General features: G+C 38.1%; 1 protein-coding gene across 1 annotated transcript in view; it reads right to left on the reverse strand.

Annotated features, from left to right (window-relative positions):
* Positions 1-17,251, reverse strand: part of LOC140302177 (neural-cadherin-like) — a 216,499-nt gene that overhangs the window by 10,290 nt on the left and 188,958 nt on the right. The window contains exon 34 of the mRNA XM_072380982.1: positions 10,102-10,346. Within this exon, the coding sequence (XP_072237083.1) occupies positions 10,102-10,346 (245 nt within the window). The remainder of the gene's footprint in view (positions 1-10,101; positions 10,347-17,251) is intronic.

Here is a 17,251-nt window from a genome sequence, read left to right on the forward strand (position 1 = left end):
CCACATAAGGAGATGCCTCCCAACTCAGGAGATATACCAGACCTGGGCACATAGAGGATTGTATGTATGTGTGTGTGTGTCACCAAAAATAAAAGAGCAAGGGAGGCAACCATTCATTGGAGAACTCTTGTGAATCTGCAGAGAGAAGGTTCGTGTGTTGTTCTCCCCTTGCAAGTAAAATTCTGAGGCCTCTGAGGGATTTCTTGGTTTCATGCCATTGTCTGTGAGTTAATTTTTCTAACAGCTGACAGGGATGAAAAACTGAATCAAAAGGTGAGTGAGTACTAAACTTCTAATCACCAGATTGTAAGTGAGTTATGTACAAGTTGTTGCATATATTGTATGCAACACTGGCAGCATTGTTGGGTTATCTTATTGATCTGGGGTAATCTGGGGCCATTACAAAAGCTAGAAACCAAACACTTGAAACCTAAAATAACTAAAAACAACACCAGAAATTTCTATTCTGTCAGCACATGCTCCAAAGTGCTTTACTTGAAATATGCATCACGGGTGTGTTGTGTTGGGGAAGATGGAAATAAATACATAAAAAAATCGTATCATTAACTCTTATTTTTCAGTGCAGAGAGGACTAGATATAGGCAACACTGACCTGTAATAAAACATCCTTTTAATTTTTCTGCATGGACAAAGGGGAATTGGAGTTTCAGACTATAACCTTGTCAACCCAAAACCACTGTGAGGAGCAAAATGAATTTTGGAAAATGCAAGTTTAATTTATTTCTAAATAATCCTGTGCAAGTACAAACACACGCAAAGCTTCAGTGGAAGTAAGTCAGTTACAAACAATGTTTGATCATTGTATATAAAAGAATAAGATGAGTTCAATATTTTGGAGGGAAGTTGATTTACAGAGCAACCGCAGCACATTATTTCATATACACCTTGTCCTCAGACATGAAAATACATAAATTATGTCAAGTTAATCGTAATATGTCCTTAGCATTTTAAAGTCTAACAGAAATCATAATTAGTCATTCTGCAATGAATGACAAGCTAGAAACCAAAAACACTATCAATAACTCTGTATGGTAAATAGCTTTTCTTAATAAAAAGTTGAAAATGTTTTTGGGGAATAGCTTTTCATCAAAGCTGGCTGCAGGGGGCACGTCAAGGGCTGCGTTTGATCCCTGCATGCCGGCAGATTGAGACCCCGGAGGAGAACGACACAAAGTAAACAAACTAGGCATGTTGTTAACCGCGTTATTGATGAATGAGTGCAGCGCCAGCATCTAACAGCCCAACAGAATGCTTGCAGGTGAATTGAAATGCTATTTAATGTGCCACAGTTGACTATCCAATTAGCTAAGAAGGCCACAAAGTGACAATGCGCTGCACTTTGCAATGGGAGCTTGGAACAGAGTAAGACCTATGTTCATGCTAAGAAGTTATAAATGGAGACTTGTGTGGAGAAAACAAATATGGGTAGCCAGTTTGGACTGAATCCAACATGACCTGTAACTGTGGCCATGTCCAAATCGCAGCACAGTGGAGATTTTTACTGAGAGGCTTTGGGACAATGTGAACAATTTTATCAGGGAGTAAACACAAAAGACATACCAACAAATTCCCACATAAATGCAATTAGGAATCATTTTACCCAGTGTGAATTTGAGAGAAAAACTGACAATGAACCATCAATAAGGGTCCATACCTGACCTGTCAGAGATTAAAATGGGTTTGGGGCCGGAGCATATTGATATACTTATAATTATTACTTAAATAAAATTGAGCTTGTTCTCCTATTGTGCGCTGAAAATCTGTTTTCTGTTTTCATGGTGTGTGTATTTGTTCAGCTATCATTAGCCAGAACTAAGAATCACATTAGGATGCAACCGCCAAGGGTGTAAATATCTCTCAATTGCAGCAATTGATCAGAAAAACTAACATAACAGTCCTAAAATATGTACAATCCTTTCTAGCTATACTATCCAGCTTCAGTTATGACACCACATTGGTTTTAACCTGAGACGTGTGTATTAAGTGGTGCTGCTCCAACAATGCTCTTGAACAATCTGATCAAGCCGCATATAGACTCTTCTGCACATCACAGACCCCCTAAGTGAGCGAGAGATTCTTTCTTTCTTCTTTACCCTTGATTACTCCCCCTTAGAATAATGATAACAAAAATGATAATAAAAAGATGAGGTCTTATTTATAATATAAATGGAAATGAAGAACACAGCTGGGTAGAGCAGGAGCCATATGGTGTCCAGAGAACGGCAGAATGATTGAATGTTGCCTCAGTTATAAAGCGTGGTAGCTAGATGGGACAGAATATAGTCAGAATATGCCAGATAAAAATGAATAAAGACCTCTTGGATAAAAATGAAATATGATTTCAACGCTATGATTGAGCATTTTCAAACCATAGTGTTGCAACAACAGTCTAAAAATCCCAGATTCAGACAGCTAAGGTTTGATACATAGTACATTTCAAGAAACATTCGTCCACCTTTGGGGCTGGCCAAATTTTACAGAACTTGGTGAATGGGAACAGGGCTTGACATTAGCAACACATCATTAGCTATCATAGTCAAAATGTATCTTACCTGTTTATTGTTATGCGTCTATGATAGAAAGCAAAACAAATAAATCTCCATTCTGATGTATAAGCTTGTAGGCAAATCTGACCGTTTATGGAGGGAGGGGGCTGCATACATTATAAACTGACCATCACACATTGTCAGCAAAGGATCATGATATCTTATTATGTACAAATCCTCTGAACTTGAGTGTGTATAATGTATACTCTCAAAAACAAAAACAACAGAAGTTGTCTTGGAATAGAGATAAGGGTGTGGAAAGGAATCTTCCTGATTTTAAATGCAGTGTCAGCTGCATGTCGCATCAATGCACCACTGATTACTTCGCTGTCGGGAGGAGAAAGCGTAAGTGTAGAAATTTGGATTACTTTTAAATGGGCTGTTCTCGGTAAGAAACATTGTATTTAGATTTTTTAGAGAACTTGTGTGCTTGTGTGATACTAAGCTGTCAAAGTTGTATACCACTATGATTACATGTGTGACAGCTTGGTGATAATATTCTTTGTTTTTTTTTAAATAGAAAATTTTAATTTGAATGTGAAAGGGATACGAAACAAAACACACACAGGTGAGCTACTTCAAGTGAAGTAGACAGGTTGGTATCTTACTTTTTTAACTGAATCATTTGTTACTGTCTTTTTTAAAATTTTATCTTGTCTCTTTTGGCTGAATGATGAGAAACCAGAAAAGTGGAGCTGTCAGTTTTAAGAGTACACAGATAAGAACTTCTGTAATAAAACATAACACGGATATTGTAATATTAGAAATTTGACCATTTTTAAATGAAATTTGAGTGTGGCTGCCATGCTTTTTGTCATCTTTTACATCAAAATAAGCTCTTTGTAATGGGTTTTCATTAGTTATTTTTGAACTGATTATGTCCTTATTCGAATATAGATTTTGGGGTTAAAATAGTTACAAAATGTGGTTTAGATAAAAACTGAGTTATACTGCTTATAAACATTGTTTTAATATCAAACCAACCAAAATGTAGTTCAGGCTGACTTATTAGATGCCAGTTGATTGAATATGGATGAAATGTCAGTTGTGTTGAAAAATGTAAATTTATTCAACATTTCAATTTGGTTTAAGTGTCATCATCCGCAGTGACTCAGTGTTAATGGCTGGTGTTTTCATTGTTGATTCAGATAGATTTTCCCGTTTGTCATTTAGTCCCTTGCAAAAAAAAGTCTAAAAATTTTAATTTTCCATCATGGGCCATTATATTTACTTTTCTGTATCTTTCTACATTCAAACCCCAGATACTCAGCCCTGCCAGACATCTTTTGGAGTCGATCTGTTCTTTTTTTCCTTTATCATCGTTTAATTTTTATACATCTTTTTCTGCATTTTTTTTCTTTCCTTCCTTAATAAGTTCACCCTATTAAGAGAACACTGAGTCATTTTTGTTCCCCAATTTTGATCTGAAAATTGTATTACATTTTCAAAAGCGTTTTTTTCTACATGCATACACTTCATAATTGCCATAATTACACACATATAAGCTGCTGTCTACCTAAAATAGGGTACTTCTGAGGAATTGATGTGAGATACATAATGATGAGACATAAAAGAGAATGAAGAATTAATTAGTCTGTTTTAATATTCTAAATGGATCAAACTATCCATTAAATAGTCTTATAGCAGTGAGTTATGAATTTGTATCAGATTTAACAAATCAATTGTTTTAATAAAAAGTGTAAGTAATATATTGGTGCACATTAGCAAACGTATTACATCATATGAGTTGATTTTGAGCATGATGCGAGTTATGACTTTTTTTGCTTGTTAAAAATTTATCAGAGACAACCTGATGTGTCATATTACTGTCAGACTCTGTGTGTCCATGCTTTGGGTTTCTTTTTCAGGTCATACTGAATTGGTATCTGCTTCCAGCATCATGTCACATGGGCATATTGATTGGTTGGTCTGCTTGTGCTGTTTTGAAACATGTCTGCGCAGAGCGACGACTAAATGAAATGGTTTGGTCATACATATGCCAGTAACATAATTGAATAAGAATGCACAAAAGATTGTGAACTCTATCAGTGGAGATCAATCATTAACACGAAAATCATGGTGGGCTCCCCATCTACAAGGACTGTCCTCACAGTTGACTGTTTACTGAATCTAAGTAACTGACTGACTAACTGTAGCTCTCCCTCAATCAGAGTCTTATGGCAGTGTCTATTTGGAAGACGTTCTTTGGTACATATGGACAGACACATGGCTGAGGTTTGCGAGGCTGCATTAAAATTACTGTATGAGAAAGAAGATTTTGTGATCTGATGAAATGATTTGTACCTATTTGGCCACAATTCAAAGCACTCTTCACACACGAGTGTGTTCCAATCAACAGCATCACACCATTATTAATTGCTCATTAAACACAAACTGAAACTGAGTGTCTCTCAGACCCACAAACATAAAAACACAAATATATACAAAACACGCACAGAACACTAACGAGTTCAGGATGCAAGTACCGTGTATCTCTTATTAATTGGTACAAGGCATCAAACCATAAATTCCAGGTTTTGTTAATAAGGTCCAACATGTGAAACTGGCCCCAGGGAAAACTATTGTACTGTATGATTTCAAGTCACTTCACTTTTCCCATGAGTATGTGTATCTGAGAGAGGGCAGACCAGCCTTAAACGGCAGCAACAAACTGCATGTGATACAATAAAACAAACTTCTCCTTTGATCAGATCTGTGCCCTGCTTGACCTCTGCCTTATTATCATCTCTTTCAAATACAACAAAGACTTTTACAGACAAAAACACAGATGTTCTCCAGTATCTACCATTGTGACCTATCTGTGCTTGTTACAAGGTGAACGTCTGGTTCAGATTGGTGATGAGACCTGGGTTAAATTCTCAAAGTGAATTTCACAACCTTCAACACTGAAATATACTGAAAAGACCAACACCTGTTCTTTGACTCTTCGAGCCCACAGGAACATGAGCTGGGCATCAATCTACACCATTGAGCAGAGGCAAATAAAAGGAACACACACGTTTAAAAAAAGTCCCTCCAACTTGTGGATACTGTAACTGTCTGGAAACAGGATAAACAATATCATCAATCCAGAGTCAATGTTCTCAGATAAAAATTGCTCCGCGCTAATGGGCAGTTTATGCCTGAACATCAGATCGTTGCAGAGCCTCCGGCATAGTTGTGTACCTTGTAGCCTGATGTGCATCTCCTCGGAAATTTAACTCACTGTTGCAGTTAAAGTTGCCTCAACGTGTATTGATCCATTTGGTAGACACCTATGTGTAATTTGTATTTACACAGCTTACTACTTCACTTAAATGTATCTCTCCTGTGGAACAAAACAAAAAAATTTAACAGGCTTTAATTCTGTCAGATTTTCTCATAAAACAAACACATTAACCGATATCTGCCTGCAGCTATGCTGTATCTTCAGTTGATGTAACCGTTAGTTGTAGATGTACCATTACATCTTGTGCATTCCCTCTTCTTCAGTGTTGCACAATTTCAGTAAGAGCAATGGCTGTTCAGCAGTCATTAGCTCCCCATGTACTCACTTCATAAACGCATACAGGAGAAGCAGCTGCTGGAACATTTCACTCGTAAGTTGCAACTAAATAAGCCTGTTGAATCAGAGGTAAAACATAACCAAAAAGAAGTCTGGTTGCTGAATAGCTACAGATCCAATTATGGCTAAAAAATACAACAGGGAACCATCTACAAGCTGACCATCACATACTGGACAATAAGATCAAAGCTAATGCCCTTTTTCTGTTCTTCCTATTCAAATATTTTGAGTCTGCAAAAGCAATATTGGATGAAGGTGTTAAAAAAAAGTCTCTTGCCCCTACTTAAATTTCAGGGAGAGGAATGCTTTACCAATCGAGCGCGGAATGCTCTACCGATTGAAATTACCCCCAGAGCCCCTGGAGCATTGATCTCAATTTCTGCAGGTTTGAGTAAACAGCACCTTATACGCCTGCAAATCAAGTAATTAACACTTAAAACAGAACTGAGCTTCAGCAGGATCAAGGTAGGATGTCGCATTTAATATGAAGCCTGAAGCTAAATTGGAAGGGAGAGATGTGAAATAAAGGTGAAAAGTAGAGGGAGAAATGATCATTTGAGCTCTGTCAGGCTAGTCTCAGGATGTGAATTAGGTGCTTTCTGAATTACCAATGAGACAAGCAGGCAGGGCCAGCAGCAGTGTGACCCTGACACCATCCTTCTCCTCACTATGCACCTACCTCTTTCCCTTCCTGCAGCGTGTTGTGTTCTGCCTCCACTTTGTAATCTTCAGGTACCTCTTCTTTTCTCTTAGGATTGTGCAGCGTCCGGTTTCATTTTGTATCCCTCTGATCTGCTGTTACAGACTGCTCTCACACACTACTCTTTACTCCTCTGTGGCATTGTCCTCAATTAAACAGGGAGAACTCATCATTGTACTGACAGTTCACTGTGTTTGACTGTGCCCACAGCACTTTCTCTGCAGAGGAGTCCTTTAGGAATAGGAACACAGAGCTAAATGTACAGGTAGATGAATATTCAACAGGCAAATGCAGGCCGACAGGCATACAGAAAAAATGTGGATTTAAACAGCAGCTAACCAATGTGTTCCAGTTTGTTTGTCCACCCACAGGCAAGATGCTGTGCTAGTACAATGTCATTGCAGAAGTTTAGCAGCTACAAACATCCAAACCCCAAATCGCTGCCACTATTTTCTAACCTTATAATAAAGAAAGCAGAATATCATAAAAACAGCTGTATTCTCAGACCATGGTGGTTCTTTTTTCAAAGGTAGCCCAGAACCTAATTACCTGATTTAATTGGATTTAATAGACTTCCAAAAAAATAAGACTACAGGGGCAAAGTTGTTCTTTTATATAATCCAAACATATTCATAAAGAGGGGCTTTTATTACTCAGACACATGGAAGCACTGATGAACATCTTAAAACTGGGAATAAAAAGGGATCAGTGCTATGTGTACAATATGTCCTTTCAAAACCTAAAAGACAAATATGCAATTAACAATGAAGAATTCTATGAACATCTTCATTTGAGGGATTACTTTCTGAAAGAAATTCCAAACACAGAAACTATAAATGCAGCGGTTAATGTTAGAAGTTAGATGTATAATGAGAAGAAATTCAAAGCAGTGTCAGAGTCTCAGAAGACTGTGAAACTCTCAACTATATGTATGTTGAGACTAAATGGAAGAGAGATGAAATGAATACTCCAATAGAAGAATGGCTGTGAAAATGTGAATCACAGGATAAAACAACAGCCTCAAGTAAAAGAGAAAATCTGCTGGAAAAAATGTTAACCTGCTATTGATTCACACCTAAAATAAAAGCTAAACAAAAAGGTTCACAGCACTTGCACAGCAATGAGGCAAATCATACATATATTTTAGGAATGTCACAAAGAAATGTCATTCTGGGGAAAATACTGAAGATATAGTGTTATATGCAATACACAAAGAATTCAAGGTTATGAATTGTGGAAATATAAAAGAATATGTAAAAAATGAGGATATGCTTTTAATCTAGGTGCATGCAAGAGGGTGATAACAAAGAATTGGTGTAAGCTTGAACCGCCTACTGTACAGCTGTCAGGGTTCATAGGTTTGTTGGCTTGTTTTCCATGTTCTCTCCCTGTGTGTTTGTGCGTGGGCTCCTGTTCCTGGTGGCTGTGGCGGCTGGTGGTGCCTTGATTTCTCATCATCCTCACCTGTGGCTCATCTGTTGTCAACTGCTTAAAAGCTCCGGTCCTCTCTCCTCTTGTCACCAGCTCATATGTTCTCCTAAGTGGAAGACTGAACTGGATATGCCAGTGCCTCACCCTCACCTCACACTCTGCTCCACCACCGCTACCGGCACCAACAGGATCTCTCTGAGTCTGCCATAGTATTGACTAACTACATCTCCCCTTCCAGAAACTCAAGCAATTCTCCTGGAGTAAATATCCACCAAGCGTCTTCTTGTCCTTGTCACCTGTTTTGGCATTTCAGTACTTCACTGTAAGTAAATCACTAACCATTTCCCATACTTGTCTCTACAGTCTTTGTTGGATCCTGTCTGTGAATAAATCCCCAAACAGCTAACGTTGGAAATTTTAAGAGAGTCTTACACAGTAAAAAAACTAAGAAAAGCATATTTGCTCAGCGTGACAGTAAATACAATGTAACCAAAAGGAAGACATAAGTAATTTATGAAACTATGGGAAACTGATTCAAAAGTATATCTCGAAGCTACAAGATAACAGACTTATTCTTCCATCTGCAATAATACGCATGCAACACCTTTTTTGATTTACTGAAATAAAATGTATAAACTATGTTTGCAGAATATCCTCAATTGTAAATCTAACAAAACTGAAGCTCCAGTTGTTTAATTCTACATCATTATTATCAACTGCTTCCATCCACCTCCTTTCTCTTTGCACACTGTGGGCTTCACCGACGTAAATATTTAGGGTAAAACAACATGTTGTCATGAGAAAAATTTACAGAGAAGAGTTTTATGTGGTGACGCGATTTCTCATCTCATTTACAGCACTGATGCTGGATGTGGTATCTTCAGGTGAAGTAAAACTTTGCTTTTTTACAAGATATATAGTAACAGCCATGCTGTTACTGCTGTGAGAACACTGTGACTTCATGTGATATACCTCACTTGATATGCTGCTCAGTCTCACACAATGTCTCTGTCCCTTTCACAGGCATGTCTGAAATAAGCTGTAAGGGGTATTTATCGAAAAAGTGACCAATGTCTGGATGACTGAATGCTATTGCTTTAAAAGATTGCTGAAGCCATCAGTATTATGTATCTAACACCTAAAGAAGTTTTTAGATTATACAAATCCATGGTCCCCCCCAATTATAAGATGGCATGGTTTTACTGTAGTGACCTGTGGCTACAAAAATCATGACAGGCCAACTAACTGACATTATTGAGTAATTACAACACAGCCTCCATTTTTCTCTCATATATGGACAAGGCAATTTATTTTCTTTGTTTCTTTTTCTTCAGGGTTTTATTTCCTGTTAGTAATAACTACTATGTCCCCCACCGATAGAAGCCCCATGTAGTAATTATCACATCCACTTCTGAGCAGTGTTTGTTGTCAGGCCCTTGCAGTAGTGAACATGATAACAATCTTCGCATGATATATAACAGATTACTAAGTATTGATTGAGACATTAATTATCAAAGAAAAAGAAAAAAACATTGTTACAAACGTGGTTGACATATTATGTGAAAGTGTGACAAGGAAAGAATGACAGCCATCATTCTTCCTTTATGTTAAATAGTAATTTATGTTGTACGTCATCAGGTCCTTAAATGGAAATTCCATCATCTGTCAAGTTTCCAAAATGTACAATATAAATGGAGTAAGAACAATAAAGCTGTCATCGGAAAAAAGTATGAGTACTTGCCAATATTCAAATCTTAGATGCAAAGGAGTTATGATAAAAACAGCTATACTGAACAAAATGACAAAATATGTGTAACATGCAGAGGAACAATATCTACCCAATAAGGCCATGAAGCAGATGCAGATGGCAAAGAGGGAGCTGAAGCTCAAGCCCACGTCCTCCCTGTAAATTGCCAGTGTTGTTTCGCAGTGCCGTCCCCTGTAACCCTCTGGACAGTGGCAGGTGAATTTGGAGGGCGAATGGGCCACGCAAGTTCCACGGTGACATGGCCGTGTGGCACACAGGGTGTAGACACAGGACTTTCTGGTCCCATTCACACGAATCATGTGACCAGGGGGACATCTGCAAATATGAAGTTGAAAGGAGGAACAAGAGAGCGTTGAAGAAAAAGGTGATTAAAAAAAAATAAATTCAAATGCACTGTACATGACATTAGATCTGACGAGGTCGGCGTGTTATAAACTACATATGAATGAAAACAGATGCAAATTAAATAAATACGGTCTCATAGAAAATCGTGAATTGACCACAACCTCTTCAGTGTCTCATTATGTGCTCTAATAAAATCAGGATATTATTGGAGTCTGGGAATGAGACCACGAGTTGATGCATGGTCTTAATGAGATGCTTTTCCATCCCAAATTATGGTATGTTTAAGTCATCTAACAAATTATTTGAGAGCTTTGACTTTGTGCAGTTTTGGTCTGACTAACACAATGACTTTTACTTTTTTTTTGTGTTATGTTAATGTGCCAAGTAACATCACAATGGTCTACTTTAGAGCTACCACTCAAGCCTCAGCCATTATTCAGTTATGAGACATATATGGGGGGAAGCAGTACATCTAGGATCATAAGATTATGCATGAATGCACAAAGTAATAAATAAAAGGCATAAAATGTTAAACAAATGTTGTGTATAATTGTATCCAAATGTAACCAGTGATTTCTTGAGAAATCAACTCTATAAAGAGGAAAAAGTATTTAGTATTGATATTTTCCTTGAAATACTCATAGGATTTTAAGTAAATGTGACTCATTACTACTGACATCTAATCTTATGGAATATTTATTACAGTTTCCACCAGTGGAAAAAGTTAATTACTCCTATAATCAGTGCTCTCAAAAGGACAGAGACTTTAATAGAGAGGGAACTGTGGAACATGAAAATGCTGACTGTGGCACTGGCAGTAACAAGGGTGATTTCATGCAGATGGGGCCACATTTTCTGCCTCACTTCAGAGAGCACCACTGTAATTAAAAGCTCATTTGGGTGTAACAACTCAAACAAACATTTTATGAACTCATTAATGCAGTATCTCATTTAGTGTCTATGGAACAGATCCAGGCTGTACATTTTGATGAAATCAGAAATGAGTTTTGTCTGTGGTTTCTTGTGTGGAGCTCAAACTTGTTGTTCTGTCATAGTAAAGTTAAGTCAATTATATATATATATATATATTTTTTTTGGATTCACATGAACCCACCCTTCGACATTAAATCCAGTAAAAGTGTTTAATTTATTTCCTCTGCCACTAAACAGGCAAGCTACTGAAGAGTTAATGTCCTGTATCTCCTAAACTCTGTTATTATTATATAACCATGTCGATTTCCGACTAATCTGCTTCGCTATTTACCCTCGCTGTATTTTAAGAGGTTCTGCCAATCACATTATTTGTTTAGAATACAATCTTTTATTACATTTTTTAAAAACTTTTGTGTGTTGAGAGGTTACTCTTTATAATGCCAATCTAAAAAATGTGTAAAATGTAAAAAAACAAAACAAGAATAACAAAGATGTAGAGATTACATAAATCAAACGATTCAGAGAGTGAGAAGACATCTTTGTGTGAAAGGGACACAAAGGTATAATCAACATACATTCATGAGAATTTCAGGCTTTCATGTGCCTGTGCATTTAAAACAGACTCAGGAACACGTCCAGAAATCACCGTCTGTGAACACACTTTCACCGTGTCATCCACAAACACAGTTTAAAGCTCTATCATGCTAAGAAGAAGCTGTGTGAACATGATCCAGAAACGCTGCCATCTTCTCTTGGTCAAAGGTAATTTACAATGGACTGAGAAAACTAATCTCTGGTCAGACGAATACAAATTTGTGATGATTTTTTGATTCACGTGGGTCCACCACTCGGGGGGAGGAAATTCGAGTTAGGGTGCAATGTGAGCTGGGTGGCAGGCGAAGACGGGGACCTGGGCGTGCCAGATTTCTGGCTTTGCAAACTGGCTCTAGGGACATGGAATGTCACCTTGCTGGCAGGGAAAGAGCTGGTGTATGACGTGGAGCGGTACCAACTAGATATAGCTGGGCTCACCTCCACACACAGCGTTGGCTCTGGAATCAAACTCCTGGAGAAGGGCTGGACTCTCTCATAGTTGCCCATGGAGAGAGGCATCGGGCGGATGTGGGGATACTCACAAGCCACCACCTGAGTGCCTCCGTGTTGGACTTTCCTCTGTGAGTGGCTACAAGTTGCAGGAGGGAAGGTTCTGACTGTTGTTTGTGCGTATGCACCAAAGCTTTAAATTCATCTATGTCAATGGTAAAATGTCAATGGTACAAACTCACTTTAAGTCAACATATATGTAGGGACATTTTTAGCCATATAAACTTGAGGAGTTGGCTGTTTTGGCTGAAAGGGACAACTTTTTTAATGTAAAACTCGCTCTTCAGTGCCAGAAATTTTTGTCTCGATTCCATCTTGCACTCATTGCAGTTGTAGGGAGATTTTAATCAGTGTCAAAAAGAATGGAACGCGCTGTTTCTCTCCTTATTGTGTGCTGCAGAGTTTAAATATCAGTCTTTGAATGACAGTCTTTTAGAAGCATTTCAACAAAAGCTACAACACATTCATCCCCATGTAAGTTTTTTAACTAGAAAGTGACTTTACTTTTAACCTTAAGAACAAATACAAAATGATGACCTGTCGAAGGCAACCAGAGCCAGACTTCGAATTTAATTTACCCAGCTCACAGTATCCTAAGTTTTTCTTGATAATGCAGGGAGAAACATATCTACATCAAGCTGTTTCAAAGACATTTTAAAAGATAATTAGCTGTGATGGAGATTTGTGTGCCACCACCAAAGTTCAACACTCAGTGTTTAATATGCCTCGCTGGAGTCTGTGTCGGTCTTGAATGCAGGACGCCTGCCAGTCAAACACAATGCTGCTCCTCTCCTCTGCACTCTCTGGTTTTGGTCATTGTTAACCGTAAATGGAATTTGTGTTATGAGCATATTCATGTAGCCTAAATGAGCGCGGATGCTCACACACAGGAATTAGTGAGCGCTGTGACTTTTTGACCCAGGTTGCTTTTGGTATCTACACTCTCAATACTTTTAAGGGAAGATACTCGTTCAAAAAATTTCCATCCAGATTACAGGTTTTCAAAATGTTTTTCTTTTGCTGTTGTCTGCGCTGAGAATATGATTTTGTTCCAGAGAAGTGAAGAGCAAGTAGTGGCAAATACTCAGATCCTCACAGATGTTAACACAGGCTCAGCTCCCCAAGTAGCAACAAAAAATATCAGAGGTTCCTAATTTTAAGTCTAATTAAAATTCCTGTCATCTATCTTATTAAATTAATTTTATCAGCGATACATGAATGAATGGCTGGTAATCGGGCGCTATTAAACAACAACATTCGTGGGCTACTTTCAGTCTGATTTGTGCAAACTACATAATTATGCACTTAATCACATATAACCCTATATGACCATTCATGTTCACTGGGTATGTGCAAAGGAGTGCAAACAAAAAACTGAAGTTGGCTGCTCAGTTGTGACAAATGTGTGACAGGGCATGATAAATCAGGGAAGAACACGTTTCACTGATAAAACTTCCTCAGGATGCAAATGAGCATCACTATTTCTAAAGTTTCCAGTTGTCCCATCTACACATGCATTCTGAATACATTCACACTGGAAGTAATAAAAAGCTAAAACGCGAAAAAACAAAGTTAGATTTTTGTCTTAGTGTGCACGTAGTTTAACACGAGTCACAAAATAAATCAAATAACAAACTACAAACAGACCCATTTCACAATTACATGAACTAGGCTGGTTACATTTCTTTTGCTGCAATATCTTAAGTGAGCAGTTTGGTTAAAGTCGGCGTCCTTCAGAAGATATTTAGATTCCTCGAGATCCATATAACGGAGTGAATGGGGGCATAGACAATGCAGTCTCTAAATAAGGCATTATCTGTCTTTATTTCACCAATACTTTAAGACGAATGAATGAATGAACGCATACTAATGCACCTTATTTAAAAATACCGGAGTTCCCCTTTAAGCGGGTACAGAAAATGGATGGATGTGCTCTCCACTCTCTTCCTTCAGCAGAACTCGGTTTTGACAAAAAATGTTTTGACAGAAGTACTGTATCTGCTCCAAAACCAAGACCTGACGTTGAAATAGGCTTCAATAAAGCACTATTTCAGGTATGTAATTGTCTCAGCTGTCCTTGCTTGGAAAAAAAGGGTTTCAGAATGAAAGACTCCTACTGCAGTCCTCGAGTTTGGTAGACATGTTTAAACTCAGAGATTGTGTATGTGGGAATTTAGAGTAATATGGTTAGGTCCCCCCCGCCTCTTGCCCAATGACCGCTGGGATTGGCTCCAGCCCCCCCCGTGACCTGACTGACGGATTAAGTGGGTATAGAAAATGAAAGAAAGGATGGATGGATGGATGGATGGATGGATGGATGGATGGATGGATGGATGTTTAGGTCTTGGGTAAGTTTGCCGGGCTTGAAGGACTCATTGTTAAGATTTACTGCTCTCTAATCATCTTCTAAGGTTTATTTCAGATGGGAAAAAGAGAATAACTAACTGAGGGAGAGTGGAGGTGTGCTGTGTGTGTGGCAGGGACAGGAACAGGGGACGGGGGTGGGGGTTGTTAGAAAACTGAGCTGGGGTGAGCAAATGAGAGCCATATAAACCAAGAAATTGAGGAATGGAGTGTAATGTACTGACTGAGTGGGAGAATGAGAGGCACTGTAAAAGAAAAAGCAAAAAAAAAATTATGGATGAATGATGTGGGTGAGTGGGTAAGAGAAGAAAGGGAAAAAGGGGAAGACGAGATTAAAAGCTAGAAGGCTGCACAGACTGAATAGAGGCTGACATTTCCAGTGGCAGAAAAATTGCTGAGATTTCTGGATGTAGCTGAGAGCACTGCGTTTAATACAGCTTGTCCAACAGGAAAGGGCTGGTAGCTTGCTGTGGCTTTTCATTGCACAACATCCGTGCTGACAGACTAACCAGGGGAAAAATACAGTGCTGCATGCAAAATGTTGATCAAGCAAGTTTGAATCTCATCAGGGTTTCAAATCCATCCATCTTTCATCCAAAGAGATTATCAGTCACAAATAACTCTGTGACAGAGCAGGTGATGCCATAAACCTTATTCAGTATCTTCTAAAGTGGACAATGCTGTTGCTGAACACATTAGCACCAGTGTGTGGTTTTGACTCTGAGGCCAGTTTTAGACTGAAAATAACACTACCCACTTTTCACACACATTATGACATGGTGTTTGAAAAAGTTTCATCTTATCATACAATTTTAATCTAAATGTTACCATCGATATGTTACTCAGTATGTTGATGCTTAAAAGGTATCCTGATACCTTGCAGTTAACATCAGGTCTCCTATGATTTATGTTCGAGTGCAACACAGTGTGTGTGTGTGCGTGTGTGTGTGTGTGTGTTTGTAGCTGCATCTCTGCTTGCACATCAGGTGCACCATGCTCTCCCTCTGCTTGCTTTATCTTTCTGGTTTATGTACTTTCAATGACTGTCCCGCAGTTTGTGGAAAAGGCAAAGACACAGAGGGATATATGAAATGATTTTGCTTATGTTGCTGCCACTGACTCCATGAATATCCAACTGTACAAAAAGGTTTTTACAAGTTACTCAGATTGAGAGTAAACATAACCACCTCTGCAAAACAGTATGCTGACAGATACACAGACTTGTACAAAGAATTTAAAGAGTGACTGTTTCGCAGATGCATTGATATCATATTTAGCCTTGCAAATAAAAGGTGACAAACGTGACAAGCTACACTTTTTTTTCTACACATGAGCATGATGAATGAATAAAGAGCAATAATAATGATTTTATTGACTATCTGTTGAGTTAATTTACTAATGTCAGAAGCTCCTTCATGTAAACAACTTTCACATAGATAACATTAACTTGACCAGAACTTACAAGCACGGGCAGTGATCAAATATAGTAAGTTTGCTTGCTCAACTGTATTTCAGAAAGGACACACACAATGAGAAAGTGGAGCAAGTAACAGAGTTTTAAATAAAAAATAAATACAAGATAAAAATAATTCAGAGATGCTCTTCAGGACCCAGAGCCTGGGGTCCTTGGAGCAAACATTTAAGTGAAAGCAGAAAGGAAATGATCTCTATCTATATTCCATCATTCTATAATGGGAAGATGATCTACCAGAAGCAGTTTACACAGAGACACCGTTAGAGTAAGCAATCACTGGGTTATAGAGTTATTATTGCACATCTGTAAAGCTGACAGCGCTTCAGAAACTGACTAAGGACAGTGATGCAAGCAAACATAGTAGAGGATGATGATATCTTGACTTGTACTCTAAACTGAGGCTCTAAAGGATCCAACAATTCCATTATTCCCAGAACTCTCTGGCATAAGATGAATGACTTTTAAACCAACACACAGAATTTCATTGCTAGCCCTGTTGAGCTTTCAGAGTGCTTGCCAAAGCAGTCTATAATATATATATATACATATTCTAAATGAGAGTCTGACAGTGGAACAATTAAACTGACCCTGGGGTACAATCATTGGTTTAATACTGAAGCAATTTTCAGATGTGGAATATGGATCATTGCTATGATCTTGGATTTTTAGCAAGTTGTTATCATTCAGACAGTAATACTGAACTTCTCCAGCTTTGAATGACAGAATTCTATCTTAAAATTATGCAAGTTAATGTCGTCTTAAGACTAGATAATCACTGACTCACAGATATATGGTAACTGGCATGAATGAATAAACTTAATTTGATCTAGTCCTGTAAGGAAAATGTTATAGAACTGTTATAAATGTCCAAACTTCAGCAGCACTTTATGTCATCATCATGCTAGTTGTGGTTTTATGATTTGTTTCTATTATGTCCTTCTTTTTAGGTCTTCCTCTCAAAATGGTTTTTAACAGGCTTCCTCATTTCCCAGCAAGCAAA

This window comes from Leuresthes tenuis, unplaced genomic scaffold (genome assembly GCF_036924035.1).
Source record: "Leuresthes tenuis unplaced genomic scaffold, fLeuTen1.0.hap1 SCAF_2, whole genome shotgun sequence".
NCBI lineage: Eukaryota > Metazoa > Chordata > Actinopteri > Atheriniformes > Atherinopsidae > Leuresthes > Leuresthes tenuis.